Source organism: Pelobates fuscus, chromosome 10 (genome assembly GCF_036172605.1).
Source record: "Pelobates fuscus isolate aPelFus1 chromosome 10, aPelFus1.pri, whole genome shotgun sequence".
NCBI lineage: Eukaryota > Metazoa > Chordata > Amphibia > Anura > Pelobatidae > Pelobates > Pelobates fuscus.
Genome location: NC_086326.1, coordinates 140,817,543 through 140,840,678, shown reverse-complemented (window position 1 = coordinate 140,840,678; position 23,136 = coordinate 140,817,543). Strand labels below are relative to the sequence as shown.

At 44.0% G+C, this 23,136-nt stretch overlaps 1 protein-coding gene across 1 annotated transcript in view; it reads left to right on the top strand.

Moving 5' to 3' along the window:
- Positions 1-23,136, top strand: part of LOC134574819 (uncharacterized) — a 58,624-nt gene that overhangs the window by 23,973 nt on the left and 11,515 nt on the right. The window contains exons 11-13 of the mRNA XM_063433883.1: positions 551-677; positions 1,318-1,431; positions 1,695-3,264. Coding sequence (XP_063289953.1) covers positions 551-677; positions 1,318-1,431; positions 1,695-3,264 — 1,811 coding nt within the window. The remainder of the gene's footprint in view (positions 1-550; positions 678-1,317; positions 1,432-1,694; positions 3,265-23,136) is intronic.

Below are 23,136 nucleotides of genomic sequence, written 5' to 3'. Positions count from 1 at the left end.
CGTTTATCTGGGTAGACAGGTTTATCTGTTTGTGAAATAGAGTACTCTGTCCTGGTATTCCAAAGGGTTTGTGTGTTTATTAGTGCTATCCCCCTGCATGATTTGTGCCCTCCATTCTGAGTCCCGGGACACTGTCATATGGTGGGTCTCTTTCTGGCCCGGGAAGATTAGTCGTAGCGACCAAGGTGTCAGTTTTAATTATCCATATAATGAACCACGCGTTGCAGATGGAGCAATGTGCAGGTAAAGGAGAGACATAGCTGACGGGTGGAATAAACAAAGAGAAACCTTTTATGACAGAGACATTTTTTACTGGGTAGTGTTAGTGTAGATCAGTGTTTCCCAACCCAGTCCTCAAGGCACACCTACCAGTCCTACCAGTAAAAACACCTTAGACAAAACTGGGTAATCCTTAAATCCTGGACTGGTAGGTGTGCCTTGAGGACTGGGTTGGGAAACACTGGTGTAGATGATGGACATATTGCAGAAACTACTTGTCTGGGAGGTTGTGACAAAGAAACATCCACAAATAAAGCATGTTCTTGTTTAGGGACAATGTGCGTTTGACGAAGTCGCCATTTACTTCTCGGAGGATGAATGGGGCTGTTTAACAGAAGATGATAAAGAGCTTTACATGGACGTGATGATGGAGAATTTCCGGACCCTCAGGTCTCTGGGTGAGAATATGTTACAGGTTACGATCAATTTTTTGTGTGTGAAAGGTTTGGAGTGATTTAAAGGAATACTCCAGCCCCATAATCACTAAATCCCATTTTAGCACAGTTTTACTTACTTACCTGCAGGTCAACTGCTCCACACCTGCCGCAGCGGGCCTTCTCCAGCAAGAGAAGCCAGACATCACTTTAGAACAAATATTAGGGAAAGGGTCCAGGCACTCCAGTGTCTTCAGGCACCTTTATTAGAACTTGTGGAACACTGCAATGTTTCGACCCCAATTGGGGTCTTTGTAAAGCATATCATTTGGGGTCGAAACGTTGCCGTGTTTCACGTGTTCTAATAAAGGTGCCTGAAGACATTGGAGTGCCTGGATCCTTTCTCTTATAATGGTATATATTATCTCTTGGGCTTGTGCTGGCCCTTGGTGTGCTGGCTGTGTTTTCTCAGACAATGATTGTGATTCTGTATTGGTCCTGCTGTGCTCTAATGTGACATCTGACTGCTTCTGCTGGATAAAAACAGATGTGGCACAGGTGTCTGCGGGACCAAGGTAAGTGGTCAAACCGTGACAAAACAGTTATGGTGTTTGAAGTGTCTCTTAAAATCTAATCTTGTGTAATAATCTTGTTTCAAACACAGGGTGGATAAACGTGACCCCTCCAATAGTATCATTTATCAAATGTGGAGAAGCGCCGTTAATTAGGAACGACAGAAAATGTATGGACACTGAACGGTTTCCAAATACCAGGATCTGTAAGTAATAAATAATTAGCAGGCTTAAATGATGCTTGAGGTTCTTTAAAATTCGTGGAATTCGAGCTTCATTATTTGGTGTGCAGATTATACATTTTTTTTTACTAGTAAGAAGCAGTAAGTTCTTCTATCAACACTTTGTTCACTATACCTTCTTTTAGATATAATAAACACTGGTTTATCTGTCCATCCATTTTTCGACTTCTGATTTAGCGAATAGCTCGTTTTGTTAAATTATCTAATTACAATATATTTATTTCTAGCTCATGAATCCATGAGAAGCGCTACACCTGAAGAATTTCACACCTCATTTACTTCACATTGCATAAACAATGATAATATTGGCCTCAAGGGAACAGATAACTTAATTCTAAACAATAGACAGAAGAGACCAAGCAAATCTATGAGAAATAAGGAACCAAAATCCACCTTGTGGGAAGAAGGAAAACTTACAGAACCCAACATTTATACACCCACAGAAAATGCACAGAATGACTATAAATCTACTGATATTAAGGTGGAATATTCCCCCTACGAAGAAGGAAATGTGACAAACATTAATATACATACACCTTCTGATCATACGTGGAAAAAATATACAACTCGTCATATTAAGGAGGAACCGGTCCCATTTCAAATAGGAAACCATAAAGACATTGATATCCAAACTTCCACTAGATTTACACAGGCAGCATTTACATCCACTCACATTAAGGAGGAACCTACGTCATGGATAGAAGGAAACCCCACAGACACTGACATCTACGTTAATAGTGAACACGGGTCAAATAAAAGCAACACTACAGTATTGACGCAAAGTACCCACACTACAAATGAGTTGTCTACCCGTTCTGAGTGTCCAAAATCTTCTGCTGGTCATTCAGAATCTGTTTACAAAGTGTATAAACCATTCTCGTGTTCTGAGTGCGAGAAAACGTTTAATTATAAATCAAATCTTGTTAAACATCAGAAGACTCACACAGGTGAGAAACCATATTTTTGCTCTGAATGTGGGAAAGATTTTGCTTATAAGTCAAATCTTGTTGCACACAAGATAATCCACACAGGAACAAAGCCATTTGCCTGTTCTGAATGTGATAAGTGCTTTACTCATAGGTCAAGCCTTATTGAACATCAGATGGTCCACACAGGCGAGAAGGCTTATGCATGTGCTGAATGTGGCAAGCGTTTTACGCGCTCGTCATACCTCGTAAAACATCAAAGAATTCACACAGGAGAGAAACCATTTACCTGCTCTGTGTGTGGAAAAGGTTTTACTACTAAATCAAACCTTGTTACACATATGGTAACTCACTCAGGAACCAAACCATTCTCATGTGCGGAGTGTAAGAAACGATTTACCCATAAGTCCAGCCTTATTGAACATCAGTTGATTCATACAGGCGAGAAAGCATACTCTTGTGCAGATTGTGGGAAACATTTCACTCGTTCTGCATATCTTGTCAAACATCAGAGGATCCACACAGGGGAGAAACCATTTTCTTGCTCAGATTGTGGGAAATGTTTTACTGATAAATCAAATCTTCTTAAACATGTGGTGGTTCACACAGGAACTAAACCATTCTCGTGTTCCGCCTGCGATAAGTGTTTTACTCTTAATGCAAGCCTCATTGAACATCAGAAGGTGCATACTGAGCAACAATTATACCCATGTTCTGAATGTGGGAAATGTTTTACCCGTTCAACCTATCTGGTGAAACATCAGAAGATTCACAAAGGGGAGAAACCATTCTTATGTACTGAAGTTACAGAATTGGGAACTTACATAACGCAACTGAGGCAGTCCTTCCTATTCCAATCCTCTACAAACTAGTGCTGTGACTTAGATCAGGTAGATTAACCATTTAGACAGCAACGGTCTTCATTGAATAGCACCCAGTGAATATATTATAAATGTTAATGTTCCAGTCTCCTAATATAGAGTGCTGTTCTTACACTACTTATAATGCAATGTGCAAATGTTGATGCTTATCAATGGACCATGGAGCTACTACTGATCCTTTGAACAATGGACCTACAGCTCATAAGCAAATAACAGGTCAAAATGTAAGTTTATAGTGCACTGTACCGTTAGTACCTATTTACCAGCAGTTATATCAAGATGTTGAGGCAGCTGCAGAAAATAGTACATGTCTTAAAGCTTACTTTGTTCATCTGCCAATCTCCCCAGTGGGCACTGCTGTCTCTCTTTGAACATGCTCATCGATAAGGTAATGGGAAAATGTAACACATATTTATTGATACAGGTTCGGGAACTGACAGCAGTAGTGTGACGTGTGTTTTTGACATTTTAGGCCACACATAACAAACTCAAAGTGTTCCTATTTTTGCTATTCTGGCCCAATATGTGAAATTAACCTTGAATTCCTGACATTTCACACTTCAGTGTCTAATCGCGTGAGAGATCAAAACGTAAAACATCTCTTGGGTACATGGAAGCAACTGAAATGAAGATTCTCTATTTATATATTAATAATTGATTTGTCATAAGCAGATTTCTGTTTTTTATTTTTTACACAGTGTCAGCTTTTTGGACACATATGACTTAAAGGACCGCTCTAGGCACCCAGACCACTTCAGCTTAATGAAGTGGTCTGGGTGCCAGGTCCAGCTAGGGTTAACCCATTTTTTTTATAAACATAGCAGTTTCAGAGAAACTGCTATGTTTATAAATTGGTTAAGCCTTCCCCCTAATCCTCTAGTGGCTGTCTCATTGACAGCCGCTAGAGGCGCTTGCGTGATTCTCACTGTGAAAATCACAGTGAGAGCACGCAAGCGTCCATAGGAAAGCATTGTAAATGCTTTCCTATGCGACCGGCTGAATGCGCGCGCAGCTCTTGCCGTGCGTGCGCATTCAGCCGACGGGGCGGAGAGGAGGAGGAGAGCTCCCCGCCCAGCGCTGGAAAAAGGTACGTTTTAACCCTTTTCCCCTTTCCAGAGCCGGGCGGGAGGGGGTCCCTGAGGGTGGGGGCACCCTCAGGGCACTCTAGTGCCAGGAAAACGAGTATGTTTTCCTGGTACTAGAGTGGTCCTTTAATGTTTTGGGCTATGAGGGCTTAGCCTGGATTCTTACAATACAGTGGGGAGTTGACAATTGAAAACAGAGTGTAGAAAGAACACTTAGGTACAATTGTACATTTAATATATAGTTTCTTCTTGATATAACATCCACTAGTAAGCTTTTGAACTACCGTATGTAAGATGTATGGTTTATTTACATCCAGATGAGTTATTTTATAAATAAAATAAAACTTATTTAATGTTCTTTTCTTAAAATAAACATGTTTGTTATTATTGTGTTATTGAATGCATTACATTTGTGAGTTCTGTTCATCAGTCATCACATCAACTCACCAATACGTGAATGTGAGGGTTGCCGTTTTTGATCCAAGCGCTCAACTGCATTTAGTATGAAGCATGTGATAGTTCAGCTTCATAAGATATTCTGCAGTAAGTGGGGTGTCTGTTTGTAAACATGAGGTACCAGCTTTAAAACTCTGTGCTAAACATGATGGGATGTGTTTTTTCAAAGGGATTCCTGAAATTGTAGTTCTTTACGATGTAATAAAGGAGAACTGCCTGTGTTTTTGATTATTTAAAATAAAAAGATTGTGTATTATTGCCTCTATGCGTATTATTTGGTAAAGTTTACATATAAGTAAATATCTCTATTCAGTGCATATCTTGGTTTGCTCTGATCTATGACAGCAGCCAGCTTTCATTGTCTTCGGTCAGAAAAACAACTTATCTGGCCCAAATCCATGAATGTAATGAAGAATGAGTGTGTGTTCATAAATCCTGACATCTTTCACAAATATTACGCATCTATGAGACAGATTCATACACCAAATTATGCATGGTGTTAGAAATCACTGACATTAGTTATTAAAGAAACACCAAAGGTACCATAACCACTAAAGCACTCTGTATTAGTTATGGTGCCAGGAACACCCTGGCGTCCCCTAATGTAGGTCATAAAATGGTTTGACATCTTACCTGGGGTCCTTTGGGCGCTAGTCACCTCTTTCATTGAGCTCCAAACACTCTGCCATGAGCAACACTAAGTTAATATGTGAGAGAGATCAGCTGATGCTCTCAGCCAATGAGCTAGAACTGTATGGCAGGGCTTAGCTCAGGAGAAGGTCCATGCAGGAGGATGTTACCAGAGGCTGGTGGAACCTAGGTAAGTTAATTGTTTAACTTACTAAATGGGCCATGGCACACCTAGCATTGTAACTACTTCAGCATGCTGTAGTGGTTATGGTGCTTGGACAGCTATTTTACATTAAGTGTATTAATTACAAAAGAACACACATGAAAGTTACATTATTCATACAAAGATGACCGTTTTATACACCACAGAGTTAAAGGGTTACTCCAATCACCATGACAAATTCACCGATTTTGAAGTGGTCATGGTGCTTGGAGTCACTGTATCGCTGCACAAATAGAGTTTAACCCCCTCTGGTGCAAGTAGTGTAACCCTACCTCCAGCAGCGTCATTAGCCAGCTAAAAACAATAATTAGGGATCACTCTTCCCAGCTTTCAACGTGCTTAGAATGCTAATTATTATTATATTATTATTTATATAGCGCCAACAAATTCTGCAGCGTGGATGGACTTGCAGACACTGCTCCTGGGAACAAGCGCTTGCAAGCAGTTTCGCCTGGAGAGCAGCACCTGCAAGTCTCTCTCATGTCAACATACCAACTCACTGGTGTAAGAAGTGGGAACCTATTATTACCTCTGCTTGACAGGACCTCTCGGTGGAGCTATGAACACCGATTTAAATAAACACTCCAGTGTCATAAATACATTCATTTATTATGCTGGAGTATTGTTTACTTTACTGGGATCCTCCTTTAATGTAAAAGGACGTGCCTATAATCCAGTATTATAATAATGTAATGCTGCTCTATGTGAAGCATTGCCTTCCACTTTGCGCTGGGTCACAAAGCAGTGAAGACAAGCACCAGCCTGGATTTCTGATTGACAGCTTGGAGAGTGCAATCTAGTAATGACATTGTTTTCCCCTTGAAAGTGTCTGTTTTATAAAGTAATAATGAGGGGACACCCTGTATGCTCCTAAAGCTATTCAGCTAGTGCTTTAGGAATTTTTGAGTGTTCCTTATAAACAATTTAAGGCATCATAACCACTTCATCTTGGTAGAATTCTGCCCTGCTCCCTCTTTATTCACGTTATGCCTGCACACATAAGCAATCCATATCTGTGTATATTGTTTATTTCTGTCTATGCCCTAATGGCATGTCACAATATGAACCTGGACCTGGTTTTATATGACTTACAAGGCCGTGAGCCATTATAATATCGGGGATTATTATGCTCCAGCTGTCTGCCATGGCTCCAACAATCAGTGTTCCTACACCATGGATGGACAGAGCCAGGATCCTGCTCCTCCCAGTCCTTCCTGATCCATGGCTGTGTCAGGGAACTCGTCATTCAATGACAACCTGCCAGTATAAATACAACAACAACTCTGTGTAAAGCATGGCTCCCTCATTCCTACCAATGTGTTCCTGATAACAGGAAAAGCCAGGACACGTGGGACGCAGATGGAACGCAAACAAAGTCAATGAAACGCAAACCCCGGAAGTGGCTGACCCGCACACAGGAAATGCTCGGGGGTCAGGATGCGGAGTGGCCCTTGGATTGCTCGGGTTGTGGATAGTGCGCAGTGTTTATTACCCATTGCTGTAAGGCAGATCGTGCTGAGGGCATTGCTTAGTATTATTTAATGTTTAAATGACATGCAGTGTGTTGGGTCAGAGTTATAATAAATGTCAGGTCAGGGTGATGGCCAATATAAAGAATAAGCATTTATCGCGTTATATTCTAAGTATTGACATGTAATGGCAGACCTACAAACCTTACAAATAATAAAATGTGTAATGATGTACATATTTGGTGACATTAAGGACATGAAGTCACATGATATAATTATGTACCCCTGTCACTTTTGTCCCTCCCCCATATCTTATCCCTCTCCCCCATATATCCCTCCATAATCCTTCCTTCAGTCACAAGTCTACCCTCCAAAATGTATTTCCCCATTAGTCCCTCTCCCTATTCCATCACTTGTTTCCCTCTACCCATACCTACCTTTTCCCCAGTTGTGTCTGTCTCTACATGTCACCCATTGTGTAACCCCACAAGGCCAGAATAGTTGCACTTATACAATTCTCCTAGTCAGTTATTAATCCAAGTTTCAGGTTAGACTAGGTTATGATGGATATTAAAGGTGAGGCTTGTATAAAAGAGGGACAATGAAATGGGACTAAAATAGTAACTTTTATGTATTGATGGAATGCTATCTAATACAAGATATTGCAGCTAATGCAAACTATGCAGATTTAAGAATATACCAAAATGGTAAAAGAAGCAGTAGACTCTTAACGGTTTAGTTTCTAGCGGATTTGGTCTATTGAATGGTAGTGGTGAGAATACATGAACACATATCTTTCATACTATGTCCTAAAATACATACCTTTCAATAGTTAAGGCTTTAGCAGTTTCCTCCTCCTGAACTTGTTGACATGTAGCTGCTGTTTAGCAGCCACCAGCAAAAAGAAAGGAAGAAAACAATGGGAATGGTTTCAGTATGTCAATGCTGTGATGTCATAAACATTATGCAAAACAGTGGGAGTGGTTTCAGTATGTCAATGCCGTGATGTCACACATTATAGAGGGCTGATAATTGGCAGGAGTCGGACAGCTGTTCTAGGAACAACAGTGCCATATGCAATTTTAGGAGACACAAAGAGTTTGCTAACAAAACTCATTGACACACATGTTCCTCTAATTTACGTAATGTAACACTAATTATGTAATTTAAAAAAAAAAATGTTTTAGTAGTTGTGGTATAATAAATTAAAGGGACACTATATACACATAACTGGTATAATAAATGAAAGGGACACTCTATACACATAAAGCATTTAAACTTGCTAGATGTGCCCTGACTCTGTTATATTCATTACAATTTATAAAAAGTGGCAATTTCAGTATGGGTCATGAGATAATCCCAGGTGTGTGTAACAAAGATTGAGAGCAAAAGGTATAAATAATATTATACAGGTGTCTGTGACTAGTTTCATTTTCAGCAAACGCTAGTTGGGATAAGGCCATGTGACTAAAAACATTGCTATGGTGACCGACCCTCATAAAGCATAAAGTGACTCACCCAGCCAATATAAAAAAAAAAAAGGTTTTATTTTACAGCAGTTGTGTTTATTTTAGAAGTTCCGATCTCCTGCTCTATAAATTGAACTTTACTTACACACACAATTCTGCTGAAGGATCTAGCGGGCAATAAGTAGAGCAGGAGATAAACTCGTTTTCAAGGAATGTGGAGAGAGGCTGTGTGAGTCTCAGACAGGTCAGGTGTGGCAAGTCCTGCATAAACAAAGATATTTAACTCTCAAATAGCAGAGAATTGAGCAGTCAGACCAAAAAAACACTTCAATAAGCTAAAGTTGCTTTGGTTCTTAGAGTATCCATTTAATCAGGCCACTATGGAAGCCTCAGTAAATGTAATACTTTGAAGGGTAACCAGGCTACTTTTAAATTGAAACAGACTGAAAATATTGTTCCAGACTTTTGATTTTACATACTCAGACACAGTATGGTACATATTTTCATTCCATGTCTCTGTACTTTTTTTTTTATACGGATGCCCTCACTTGGAGATTGCTGATTTTCAAAGTAACACTTGCATGTGATCAGAATAGGGTCTAAGTCGTGTTTTGCTCACTGTTTGAATCATATTATCCAGTATGAGGCCTCAACAACTGCAGCTTTCTCTGATTCCACTGTCAGATGATTAGAAGCAGGTCCATCTCCATTTGGTATCTATTCAGCCACCTTTCAAAGACCTCTATAAACTAAGTAATAATATATTCTAACACAAACTGCATGCTGTTAGTTTGAATAAATATTTATTGTCAATGATTTTCCTTGCAATTAAATCTCTGCCTGAGTAGAATGATGCAATCCCCCTTCTCCCCCTCCCACCCCTGTATTTGGCTTTACCATCAGTGTCACTTCAAATGTAAAGCAAACTCACATGCTTGGTCAGTTTCTCCCACTTAAAGGGAAACTATATTGCCAGGAAAACAAACTTGTTTTCCTGGCACTATAGCTTCTCCTCCATCAAGCCCCCTCCCCCCCACCTGTGGTGCATAAGGGGTTCTGTCACTTGCCTGGGTCCACCTTTACGCCTCCTGACATCGGCGGGGGAGACCTAATGCACATGTGTGGCAATGGTTGTGCTCTCATTAGGATTTCCCCATAGGAAAGCATTATTCAATGCATAGCATAAGGACATCCAGCATCCTTTAGGCGATGAGCTGAAGTGGTCTGGGTGCCTATAGTGTCCCTTTAATGCATTTGTGCCTAATTGTTGTGTGTGCTAATTCTTTAGCTTTTGTGTGTATATATATATATTATATATAGAAGGCGTATGCCTGAAGTTGTGGGAGGGATTTTATGCCTATTTAAACCCAGCAAACCCCTTACTCACCTGTCTTCGACGATTTCGGAAATTCCATTTCCGCTTCCGGTGCACGCAGACCTCTGTCGTCAGATTTTCCGCAACGCGCCTAAACCGACGGTCAGCAGCTTCACGCGGGAATTTGTAAGTTTGAACAAACGAACGGGCTAGTCGGCGGTTTCCACACAATTGTAAGTCAGACAACTTCTTTTTCGGTTACATCTTACGATTACGCATACGTTTACATTCATTTGTTTTAGTCATTTAGCTGACACTTCGTCCAGACCATTTCACCTAGTATGGCCGTCCCGCTGCTACACAAATATGAAATAATGACTCGGGCACATGAATTTTCTGAGTGCAAATTATTGCAGTGGTATTATTAAACATGTTAACCACTTCAGGGCAACATTGTGTCAGAGCTGTCACAGTAACAAGGGGTTTTCTGACCCCGGCCCTGAGGTGGTTAATTAATTGGGTAAGCTGGGGTCCTTGAAGCTCCCCCACGCCGAGCGGTGTCAGGAAAGAGGTCAGTCTGAGGTCACGGCAGTCCCAGCTTCCATTCACAACCCGCCAGCAGTCACCAGCAGCACATCGCAGTGGCTGTTCCCATGGCTTATCATCAGATCGTGGTACAGAGATGGTTTTAATGAGGCTACCCGTTGCACTCTCCATTTACAAGATTACTGGTAATAGCCTGCTGCATACTGCAATTCCCATGATGCACAGCCAGCATTGTGGAATGAATGGCATAGTGCTAAAGTACGATACGTGTATCCGTTTCTCTCTCGTTATAACCTATTGAAACAATGTTTCACTTCATCCAGAGTACGGCATTTTGTATTTTAGTTGTGTGTTTCCTCTCCCTAAGCTGTATCACGGGAACATCAGGTAATTTCTGTTTGCAAAAAAAAAAAAAAAAAAAAAAAAAAGCTAGGTCCCCAGCATTCGTATATTTCAAGTGTCACAATCCTGGGTGTCTGGTAATCATTTCATTACGGCAGTTTAACGAATCATTGTTTATACCGTTCATTCGAAACTCTGTTACTAAGGCCAGTTCGCAAGTTAAACTACATTTGTAATGTGTTTGTTAGTTTCTATTCACATACTCTTTTACCGACGTCTTTCGTATGGAGAAGTACATGAATAGCTTGCGTTTCGTGATTACATTAATGCTGCTCACGCCACATTCTTACAAAAGCGAGCGAATTTTCTGTTGATTAATTCATTTCTCTCCTCTCATTTAGGATCCAAGTTCGTATATCTCATTATGCTGAATGTCATGTTACTCAATATATATATAGATTACCATATTATGTCTATTTTAAACACACTTACTTTCAAGACGCTTTTACAAAAAGGTGTTTTATTTGTTCATTTTGGTTTGATGTCCTTTTGTTTGTTTCACGTGTATACGTGCATTTTTGTTAGGGATTAAGTCACCATGCTCTCGAGGTCCATATACGTTTGAAATAGTAAATTTAAGTAAGTATGGTAGTTAGGTGTCTTAGAAATAAATGGGTAGGCAAGGTCATTATGGTTGGTCATCCTCAGTATAAACGCAGATGCCCTGACTGTTATGCACATCTTACATTCATCAGCTCACGCTTGAAGGAACACAGCTATGCATACTTGACAATTATGCCACGCATTACATTACTAAACCTATTTACAGATCCTGACGTTTTCAGCGTTGCATTAAGTCCTATCGTTGCCTGATTCCCTTGCCTTGTACACCTGCGCAGACAAGCACGTATGTTACCAGACAAGTACATTTAGGTTCACACTGCGGTTCTGGTGAACAAGCCACGGCAAAGGCATGTACGCGTTTTTAACAGTACTATGAACGAGATCCGCATATAAAAAAAAACAAACTCTTATTACATTACAAAACAAGGCTACGACGTGGCACCACGAGCCCCGAGGGCCATGCATACAATCATACACGCATTCTAGTTCATACGTCCCGACCATCTGGACCTCGACATGCTCACAGGGCACTCCAGTTTTGGTCAAGCTGTACGATCCTAACTCATGTCCGCCCACGTTTCGTTCCGTGGTATACCCTCTCACTAACTGACCTTCCCTCTTAGTTAGCAACGGCTGGCTGTCAGGTTCCTAGGTGTCCACTAGTTATTGTTCCCCCTGGCTTCTTTGCCATAGGTTAGTGGTCCCGCGAGGCCAACACCCATCCTCATACTTGGAGGTACTACGCCCCTCGGGCCAAATCATAGTTAGTCGCCTCGCATTGTGGCATAGAGAGGGCCTCATCTGTCACTCCCATTCTATCTTATGTTTAACTTTCACCGAGAGGCCGACACCCCGCCACAACGTTCAGTGGCCACACTGCCCCCTCGCGCCAACGCATAGATAGAGCCTCTCAAGCCGCTTGGCAAATAGCAGGGCCTCACCTGTCACCTACCTAGAGTAATCGTTTCGCCGCTTTGCGGCACTAGCTAGTCAGCCAGCATGCACGCACACTCACACTCGCACTCCTAGTAAGCTGGGGGGGGACAGCACGCTGCAGACCCGTCACGCATAATCACTATGTTTTCGATCCTATATCCAAGTCAGGTATCCTGGCACTTTTTCCCGCTTTAGTTTCAATGGTGAGTTAAATACTCTTACAGTGATACAAACAGTACGTCAGAACTGTCGTACTAGGCTAATCCTGTGCTTTCAATACGTTATCTCTTACGGGCTAAGGGTCCGCTAGGTACTTAGTTATAGCAGTACGAGGATACCGATATACATATTACCCCAACCTGTCACTCGCTGGTGATCCTTAGGTACCACATACACTACGTGCCCAGGCCAAGCTAGCAGACACCATGACCAGCGGTTCCTCCAACAACTTGTCTCAGGCTTTTCTTACATATATTCGGTTACATACGTATGTTGGGTCTCACGTTGCCTTTCACGTTACACGTCGTACAGGTTTGGCCTTGCATTGGACCATCGTCAGGTCCTCCAGACGCTGACGTACATACAGTGACTGCTTCCAGACTCTTGTATTAGTTATACTATTTGTTACTTCGCAACATATTGGGGGGCTTTTAGTACATTGAGTTCTAAATTATCATTCGTCGACTCATACTATCACTTAATTTTCACGTCTAAGTCACTTATACAAGCAATGCAGGATAAGCTTTAGCAATTCGATTGGACCGGATAAACAGAATTCCCACTTGTTTCATATCGAACATCGAGGCATCACTCTGCCTCCATTTCGACAATCGAATGCCATTCAAATCCTTAATCTACTGATTAGGGACTTGTCTGCGCGCTGGGCGTTCACAGGGTCCTCCATGCGCATTCAATTCATTCATCACGCATTTGATGTTGTTCACGTTTCACTTTATTTGAGTTTAAGAAGTCCATCAGGAGTTACTTTCGGTCATGCTGGATGTTTCGATTTAAGTTGTAACACCTTACGCATCCTATAATACAAACTTTTATGATCTCGCGCCTACCAAGTAACTGCTATAGGGTACTTGCTATACAAACACATATCGTCTTCGAATTTAAACTACAATCGAAGCTCCTTTTCAGGTTCCTCTCCTGTGCAAATATTTCTCTACGGGAGTCACGGCTCGGCATTCTATTCTTCGGTTCACATCACGACAGTTTCATTAGGTGCCTGTTACAGTCCTTTTTCGCTTTGGTTTACTGCAGGTAATCACACGTGTACGGTCAGGTTAACGCTCGTCCACGAGAGGTTAATACCCTGCCACGCGTAGTTGGTACAGGCCCACATGGCCCAATTCATAGGTAGGGCCTCTCTCAAACACAGGGCTACTGGCACGGCCTCAACTCTTACGGGATAGTCCTTATCTTCGCCTATTGGTTCCCATTAGCTAGCAGTTCTACTACACGAGAATTTCAATGGGCATCTGAGTCTTGCATACTTTTAACTTTTTACGTTTCCTTCCTCCTCACAGCACGCTACAACAACTAGCTCCAGGTTTCGTATTATCTTTAATAAACGCTAACCCTGTCGTCTCAAGTCCCCCGCAGTATCCTCCGCTTTAGCCACTTCCGAAGTCCTGAAGTCGGACCTTGCTTAAATGTAACGGTTGAGATGAAAGAACACGCAGTCCAGATTTCCTCTGCAGGTCAAAAAAGGTATCGACCATGCCTGGAGTTAGAGTCTTCGCAGGTAAGATTTGTCCAATAATACTAAGCAAACGTACTCTACGGCTTATGATATGTGTAAGTATTATATGTGGTTCAAGATAATACATGCGTTCCGATTATAATGGTTGCTCGTACAATTTTTGCCACATCTCTCAAACAGTTCATGCTATACATTCGCTCCTTGTTTATTAGTCTTGGCCTCAATCCAAATTCCCTCTCGGGACATACTTTCTGTTTTGGGGCCGCCACTGCAGCCTCAAATTGTCAAGTTCCAACTCATGTTGTAGAAGAAGATGGGACGCTGGAAGTCCTCGGCTTACAACCGGTACGTTCCAAATCCAGAGCAGTAATCAGGCTCGCTTTCTATAATATGTCTAAATGATGTTGTTGTGATAAATAAATGTTACATACTTTTTGGCCCTCTTTTTACAGGCCTAACCTCGCGTCGGTTTCGGCACACCTCAACCGACTTTTATATATCAAAAACTAAACACACTTTAATGTGCGCCCCTTCCATAATCCCGTACACAAATAGAAGGCGTATGCCTGAAGTTGTGGGAGGGATTTTATGCCTATTTAAACCCAGCAAACCCCTTACTCACCTGTCTTCGACGATTTCGGAAATTCCCTCCCACCACCTCCTCTTTATATATCATTATATCTGGGTGGGCCCTCTTTTTACAGGCCTAACCTCGCGTCGGTTTCGGCACACCTCAACCGACTTTTATATATCAAAAACTAAACACACTTTAATGTGCGCCCCTTCCATAATCCCGTACACAAATATATATATATATATATATATATATATATATATATATATATGCACACATATATACATATATATATATATACATACACATATACACACACACTACACATTTGTATTTTTTAGATAGTTTTCTGGTTAGGTGTGATGGTAGAATAGTGGCCATTAGGCATCTCAGGTAGTGTGGCAGTTCTTCTGGTGGGACCGTGTCGGGTATGCCCCTGATTTTGATGTGGTGCCGCCTATATCTGCGCTCCATTGTGGCCATTTACGTAGCAAGCGATTGGTGATGATTCAACCCTCTTTATGGTGTCACATGGTGGATAGTTTATCTTGTATACCTATGTCAGTAACCGCCTTCACATCCTCCTTGACTACTACGATATCCGTTTCAAGCAGTGTTTTGAAGTCCTGGAGGAAAGTTTGGATATCATGTTTAGTTGCCATTTCAGCCCATCTTGAGTAGTTAAGGGTTCTAAAGTCATGTTTAGGGGTATTGGCTTTGAGGCTGGTTCAGGCGGTGCCGTTATGCAAGGTGGTGTTGAAACCCCTGAGCTTTCTGCGGTCACCATCTTGTGAGGCAGAGGTCGCTGCAGTAAAGCTCCGATATCCCTCATTTCGGTAGTGGTACCCGTGAGCTGCCTTTGGGAGCGATGTCCTATTACCAGGATGTCTTCAGGCTGTTTGGATGGGGCAGAACCATCTATCGGGGAGCCGCTGAACAGCGATTCAATATCTGGGAGGGTCGGAGAGAGGTAGGCCGCAGGCTTACGTTTGAGCTTTTTCCACCTCAGGTTTTGAAAGAAGGGCATCTGTCTTATCAGGGGTGGACAGTAGTGTGTTATCTGCAAATCTTGTCAACATTTGTGTGGGTAAATCACATTTTTTGGCTGAATTGTGCCAGATTAGCAGGAGCCTCGTAAATGTGCGTCTGTGCTCGTTTAGAGTCAAGCTCTGCCCTTGCTGCATACTTTTAATACATTGAAAGCTTTTTTTGAGAAACTGGATCTGGTTGAGGTTTGATGAGTATATAGATACCAGTGTGACAGGTTCATTGCTGAGTGAACCTACTACAATGGCTTGGCCACCCTTGGGATCGGCGTATTGGGTGGCTGCAGATAAAGACCAGGCTCTATGGACAATGGACACGCCTTTAGTCTTGTTGGAGGAGTAAGCATGAAAAGCTAAAGGGTACCTTTGAGAGGAAAATGTAGGTGTAGCCGTGAAGCAAAAAAGTGTCTTTTGACATCAGATAATCACTGCCTTGACTGCTTTGGCATCACGAAAGACCACCCTCCACTTGTGTGGGCTATTAAACCCTTTTAGATTGATAGAAAACAATCTTGAAAGATGGTGTAATTTGAATACATTATGAAAATTTGCGGTGGGCACGTATGCCATAGTCGAGCAAGTGGCCATCTCAGGTAGATGTTTAGTCTGCCTAGTCTACAGTGAGTGGGTCATGGGTGTCCCACGCCAATGTTCCAGTTTATGCAGCACTCCACAGGGCAAAGGAAAGGGTAGGAATGATTAAAAGGTTGGGAAACAAAATTTTAAAGGATCACTATAGGGTCAGGAACACAAACATGTATTCCTAACCCTATAGTGTTAAAACAACCATCTAGCCCCCCTGGGCCCCTCATGCCTCCATAAACATAGTAAAACTCTTATTGTATTCAAGCCTGAAGCTGTAACTCTGCATGCTGTTAGCAGAAAAACAAGCAGTTTGCTGACATCATCAGCGTGATCCAATCACAATGCTTTCCCATAGGATTGGCTGAGACTGACAAAGAGGCAGATCAGGGGCAGAGCCACACAGCCCACAGCCCAGGCCAATCAGCATCTCCTCATAGAGATGAATTGAATCAATGAATCTCTATGAGGAAAGTTCTGTGTCTGCATGCAGAGGGAGGAGACACTGAATGTTTGGATGCATTTTAGGCAGCTGTGACCCAGGAAGGATCTCTAACAGCCATCTGAGGAGTGGCCAGTGAAGTTATCACTAGGCTGTAATGTAAACACTGCATTTTCTCTGAAAGCCTGCAGGTAATGATTCTACTCACCAGAACAAATTTAATAAGCTGTAGTTGCTCTGGTGACTATAGTGTCCCTTTAATGACAGTAGTAATAAAGTACGAGTAACAGTAAAACACATTTCCATTAAATGCTTAGCAACTAGCCAAAAATGGGTGTATTGAGTGAGATCGCAACTGCGACAACTAAAGTACGGTATTGTAAATAAAAATCTTTCAAGCTTTGAGCACTCATGTTTGTGTGGTGACGTGAAATATAAAGAGCCTCTCTACAAAGCCTTATTAAACCCTCACATGCCATTGTGAGTTGAGTAAAATGAAGGGGGGCACTTGACACCTATGCCAACACCACAGGGAAATCCTAAAATCGTGAGAACAATTTATGTGACAAATAGCAGAAGGTATTGTTTTGTTTTGTCAGTAGCAGTATGATTTGAATTATGTTTTATTTATTTTTTGCAAACCGATGGGATAAAATCAGGGGTTGGGGGATAAGACACATGGGGGCCTGGGGTAATAAGACACATGAGAAAAATGGGAGCATGAGACCCATGAATGGAGGTGTTGGGGGGGAATGAGACACAATGGGACACTAGGGGAATGAGACCCATGAATGGAGCTGTTAGTGTGTGTGGGGGGGGGAGAGGTGGGAAATGAGACACAAGGGGACACTAGGGGAATGAGACCCATGAATGGAGGTGTTGGTGGGAGGAGGGGGGAAATGAGACACAAGGGGACACTAGGGGAATGAGACCCATGAATGGAGCTGTTGGTGTGTGTGGGGGGGGGGGGGGAGAGGTGGGAAATGAGACACAAGGGGACACTAAGGGAATGAGACCCATGAATGGAGGTGTTGGTGGGAGGAGGGGGGAAATGAGACACAAGGGGACACTAGGGGAATGAGACCCATGAATGGAGCTGTTGGTGTGTGTGGGGGGGAGAGGTGGGAAATGAGACACAAGGGGACACTAGGGGAATGAGACCCATGAATGGAGGTGTTGGTGGGAGGAGGGGGGAAATGAGACACAAGGGGACACTAGGGGAATGAGACCCATGAATGGAGCTGTTGGAGTGTGTGGGGGGGAGAGGTGGGAAATGAGACACAAGGGGACACTAGGGGAATGAGACCCATGAATGGAGGTGTTGAGGGGAATGCTTCGAGCCAAGTGCAAAGGAAAGAGCTTATAACAATGACAGACAGGGAGCACCCAGTTGCAGGATAAACAGGTGTGATTTTTTGCATTTAAAGAAACACTCCGAGCACCATAACAACTTAATTGCAATTATGTTGTTATGGTGCCTGGCCATATCCTTAGGTTCACTGTTCATGATCAGTTGAACCCCACTCTGATCTCTGTCTTCTGCTCCTTAGATTCATGAAAGAGGAAGCCTCAGATGGGACATCACTGATTGGCTGCAAGAGTCAACTGATGCTCTAAGCCAATTAGTAGCTCCCCATTTACAAAATGTCTTGACAAATGTTCATTCTCAGTCAATCAGTGGTGGCCCTGTACAAAACGTCCTCTTTCAAGAATCTAAGAAGCGGAAGCACAGTGGGCAGAGTGATCAGACGATGGATATTGGACTTTGAGCTTTAACTGTTTAAACCGTTTGGACGCTAAAGATAAGCTGGCACCAGGGACCTCCTGGAACTATAACAACCATATTTTCAATGAAGGTGTTATGGTGCCCAGAGAGTGTTCATTTAACTTTATTTTTCTCTCCTCACAAATAAATATATGTAATAGTGTGCAAACATAAATATTAAACATTCTGGGAAGTGACAATCATTTTCTTTTCTGGCTTCACAAATTGCAAGTTTCAATAAAAAAAAAAGCACTCCAAGCACCATGAAAATGACAGCTTGCTGTACTAGTTATGATGCAAGGAGCGTCCTGGCACCTATCAGTGTAAGTGGTCAAACCACATAGAAACACTTTGACTTCTTACTTCTGGTCCACCTTCTCTCTAGAGTTGGAAGTGAGAGCTAGAAGCTTTTGTTAGCTCTCCTGAGCTAACTCCTGCAGTGATCGCTCTCAATGAGCAAAGCCGTGCACAGCTGGACCTAGTACAGTTAAGACAGCTTCCAGCCACATTGGAGACTTACAATGGGGGAGGGGGCGCCAGGGCACTTCTGGCACCATAACCGCTACGGCAGCTGCACAGGTTATAGTGCTCAGAGTGTTCCTTTAAATATAACCTTAAAAGAGAACTCAAAACAACAGAACCACAGCACACTGTAATGGTTATGGTGTAAAACTCCCATGGCACTGTCTCACAGTATGCAGTCTTACACCTGCGGTTGGGCCCCTTCTTCAGATATGGCTAAACAGAAGCTCACCTTCTGCATTAGATATATAACTTTTATTCCTGTTTGGATATCAGTAAAAGCCAGATAATGAATTCTATTAAAGAAATTTGGAAATTATGTCACTATTGTGGAAATACACAATTTCTCTTTAGTGATATGTTAAGAGAGGCTTAAGAGAGACTTATGGTGGGATGGTGCCATGGGACCAGGACCGCACCAGTCAGTGTCAGTAATATCAGGGGCCCCAGTCAGTCAGTGTCAGTAATATCAGGGGCCCCAGTCAGTCAGTGTCAGTAATATCAGGGGCCCCAGTCAGTCAGTGTCAGTAATATCAGGGGCCCCAGTCAGTCAGTGTCAGTAATATCAGGGGCCCCAGTCAGTCAGTGTCAGTAATATCAGGGGCCCCAGTCAGTCAGTGTCAGTAATATCAGGGGCCCCAGTCAGTCAGTGTCAGTAATATCAGGGGCCCCAGTCAGTCAGTGTCAGTAATATCAGGGGCCCCAGTCAGTCAGTGTCAGTAATATCAGGGGCCCCAGTCAGTCAGTGTCAGTAATATCAGGGGCCCCAGTCAGTCAGTGTCAGTAATATCAGGGGCCCCAGTCAGTCAGTGTCAGTAATATCAGGGGCCCCAGTCAGTCAGTGTCAGTAATATCAGGGGCCCCAGTCAGTCAGTGTCAGTAATATCAGGGGCCCCAGTCAGTCAGTGTCAGTAATATCAGGGGCCCCAGTCAGTCAGTGTCAGTAATATCAGGGGCCCCAGTCAGTCAGTGTCAGTAATATCAGGGGCCCCAGTCAGTCAGTGTCAGTAATATCAGGGGCCCCAGTCAGTCAGTGTCAGTAATATCAGGGGCCCCAGTCAGTCAGTGTCAGTAATATCAGGGGCCCCAGTCAGTCAGTGTCAGTAATATCAGGGGCCCCAGTCAGTCAGTGTCAGTAATATCAGGGGCCCCAGTCAGTCAGTGTCAGTAATATCAGGGGCCCCAGTCAGTCAGTGTCAGTAATATCAGGGGCCCCAGTCAGTCAGTGTCAGTAATATCAGGGGCCCCAGTCAGTCAGTGTCAGTAATATCAGGGGCCCCAGTCAGTCAGTGTCAGTAATATCAGGGGCCCCAGTCAGTCAGTGTCAGTAATATCAGGGGCCCCAGTCAGTCAGTGTCAGTAATATCAGGGGCCCCAGTCAGTCAGTGTCAGTAATATCAGGGGCCCCAGTCAGTCAGTGTCAGTAATATCAGGGGCCCCAGTCAGTCAGTGTCAGTAATATCAGGGGCCCCAGTCAGTCAGTGTCAGTAATATCAGGGGCCCCAGTCAGTCAGTGTCAGTAATATCAGGGGCCCCAGTCAGTCAGTGTCAGTAATATCAGGGGCCCCAGTCAGTCAGTGTCAGTAATATCAGGGGCCCCAGTCAGTCAGTGTCAGTAATATCAGGGGCCCCAGTCAGTCAGTGTCAGTAATATCAGGGGCCCCAGTCAGTCAGTGTCAGTAATATCAGGGGCCCCAGTCAGTCAGTGTCAGTAATATCAGGGGCCCCAGTCAGTCAGTGTCAGTAATATCAGGGGCCCCAGTCAGTCAGTGTCAGTAATATCAGGGGCCCCAGTCAGTCAGTGTCAGTAATATCAGGGGCCCCAGTCAGTCAGTGTCAGTAATATCAGGGGCCCCAGTCAGTCAGTGTCAGTAATATCAGGGGCCCCAGTCAGTCAGTGTCAGTAATATCAGGGGCCCCAGTCAGTCAGTGTCAGTAATATCAGGGGCCCCAGTCAGTCAGTGTCAGTAATATCAGGGGCCCAGTCAGTCAGTGTCAGTAATATCAGGGGCCCCAGTCAGCCAGTGTCAGTAATATCAGGGGCCCCAGTCAGTCAGTGTCAGTAATATCAGGGGCCCCAGTCAGTCAGTGTCAGTAATATCAGGGGCCCCAGTCAGTCAGTGTCAGTAATATCAGGGGCCCCAGTCAGTCAGTGTCAGTAATATCAGGGGCCCCAGTCAGTCAGTGTCAGTAATATTATGGGCCCCAGTCAGTGTCAGTAATATCAGGGGCCCCAGTCAGTCAGTGTCAGTAATATCAAGGGCCCCAGTCAGTCAGTGTCAGTAATATCAGGGGCCCAGTCAGTCAGTGTCAGTAATATTATGGGCCCCAGTCAGTGTCAGTAATATCAGGGGCCCCAGTCGGTCAGTGTCAGTAATACCAGGGGCCCCAGTCGGTCAGTGTCAGTAATATCAAGAGCCCCAGTCAGTCAGTGTCAGTAATATCAGGGGCCCCAGTCAGCCAGTGTCAGTAATATCAGGGGCCCCAGTCAGCCAGTGTCAGTAATATCAGGGGCCCCAGTCAGCCAGTGTCAGTAATATCAGGGGCCCCAGTCAGCCAGTGTCAGTAATATCAGGGGCCCCAGTCAGCCAGTGTCAGTAATATCAGGGGCCCCAGTCAGCCAGTGTCAGTAATATCAGGGGCCCCAGTCAGCCAGTGTCAGTAATATCAGGGGCCCCAGTCAGCCAGTGTCAGTAATATCAGGGGCGGGGGGGCGGGGCCGGACCGCCGAGCTGGACGGTCGCACTCGACACCAGCTCCTGCAAACTAGGCCCAGATTGGCACCAAACCTGCAATTTTGGGCAGAAAACCGTCCAGCACCGGTGGCCCTCAGCGGGCAGAGAGCCCTGGATCTAGGGAGAGGCTGGCCGAACGGGCTTCAGTCCCCAGGAGGAGGGTTCCTCATCGGCACCTCAAGGCCTACTCAGGCGGTAGGAGGGGTAGACGGCCGCTGCCCCACTAACTGCCGATCAGCGCTCAGCCATGAGTCGGACCTGCTGGGAACTGGCCCCAAACCCCCCCCCCTTGGACCGGGGGGGTGATCCCGGTCCGCACCCTCAGGATCCGAGCACCTCGACGCACAGTAACTGGGCCGCAAAGACCCGCAACCCAAGCACTGCAATCAAAATGGCGGAGGCCATGTGCGATGGCACAAAGCCTGCATACACCATCGAACCCAAACAAGTTACTCACCTCCGCTGTAGCTGGAATCTAGGAGGCCTTCTTCCTCCTCTGGGCACAGTACAGGACGACGCACTGATTCACCGGCTGCCCGCAACCGCTACTACACAGCGGGGCCTGCCGACACGTGGTGAAGCAGCAGTCAAGCACTCACACAAATCCCTGCTGCCGAGAAGCGTATCACATGCTGCAAACACCCTGCAGAGTACCAGCCTAGTGAACAGCACCCAGCAACTGGAGGCAGACCGGGCACCCTGGTACGCCAAACCCGTGGCTGTCAGAGATCTACACACCACAGGCTCCGAACGGCACCGGCTACACGTGGCACCTCCTGAGCAGAGACTTTCCTTCAGCAGAGGACTCTAAATTGCGAGCAGTACGCATTCACCCCCAAAAAGGCATCGGATGAATCACCTCAAGAAGGGGACTTAATGTTAGGCAAAGAACCCAATGTTCCCTGCCAGATGAACTCCCACGACTGCATTTGCCTCCAGACTGGTCAGATACTGGCAGTACATTGGGGTATTCTTGTACTCATCTGTTTCAACTATTATTTCTATCATAGTCTCTCTTTCCTTGTTTTAATTGTTATTAAGGGGCTCATACCTGTGTAGTACGAATCGCCTGGGGGGGCCTCTCATAAGTCCGCACAGTCTCTACTTACAATTCAGTGCTAACATATGTATCACCCATAATCTAACTAAAGGTTAAAGCATGTCATAACTACCCTAGTTTACCTATCTTATAATAGAATGACATTCATTTACCAATCTTGTAATCGCATAGTCAGCCAGTATAGCCTGATTATTACAATCTGTTGTTTTATCGTTCTACTTAATGTAACCAAAAAAAAAAAATGTGCATGTTTTCTCACTGCCTTACTGCTTACAAGCTATGTATTTTATCCCCTGTCACAAGCTGTTGGGGCGTGACAAGTCGCATGTA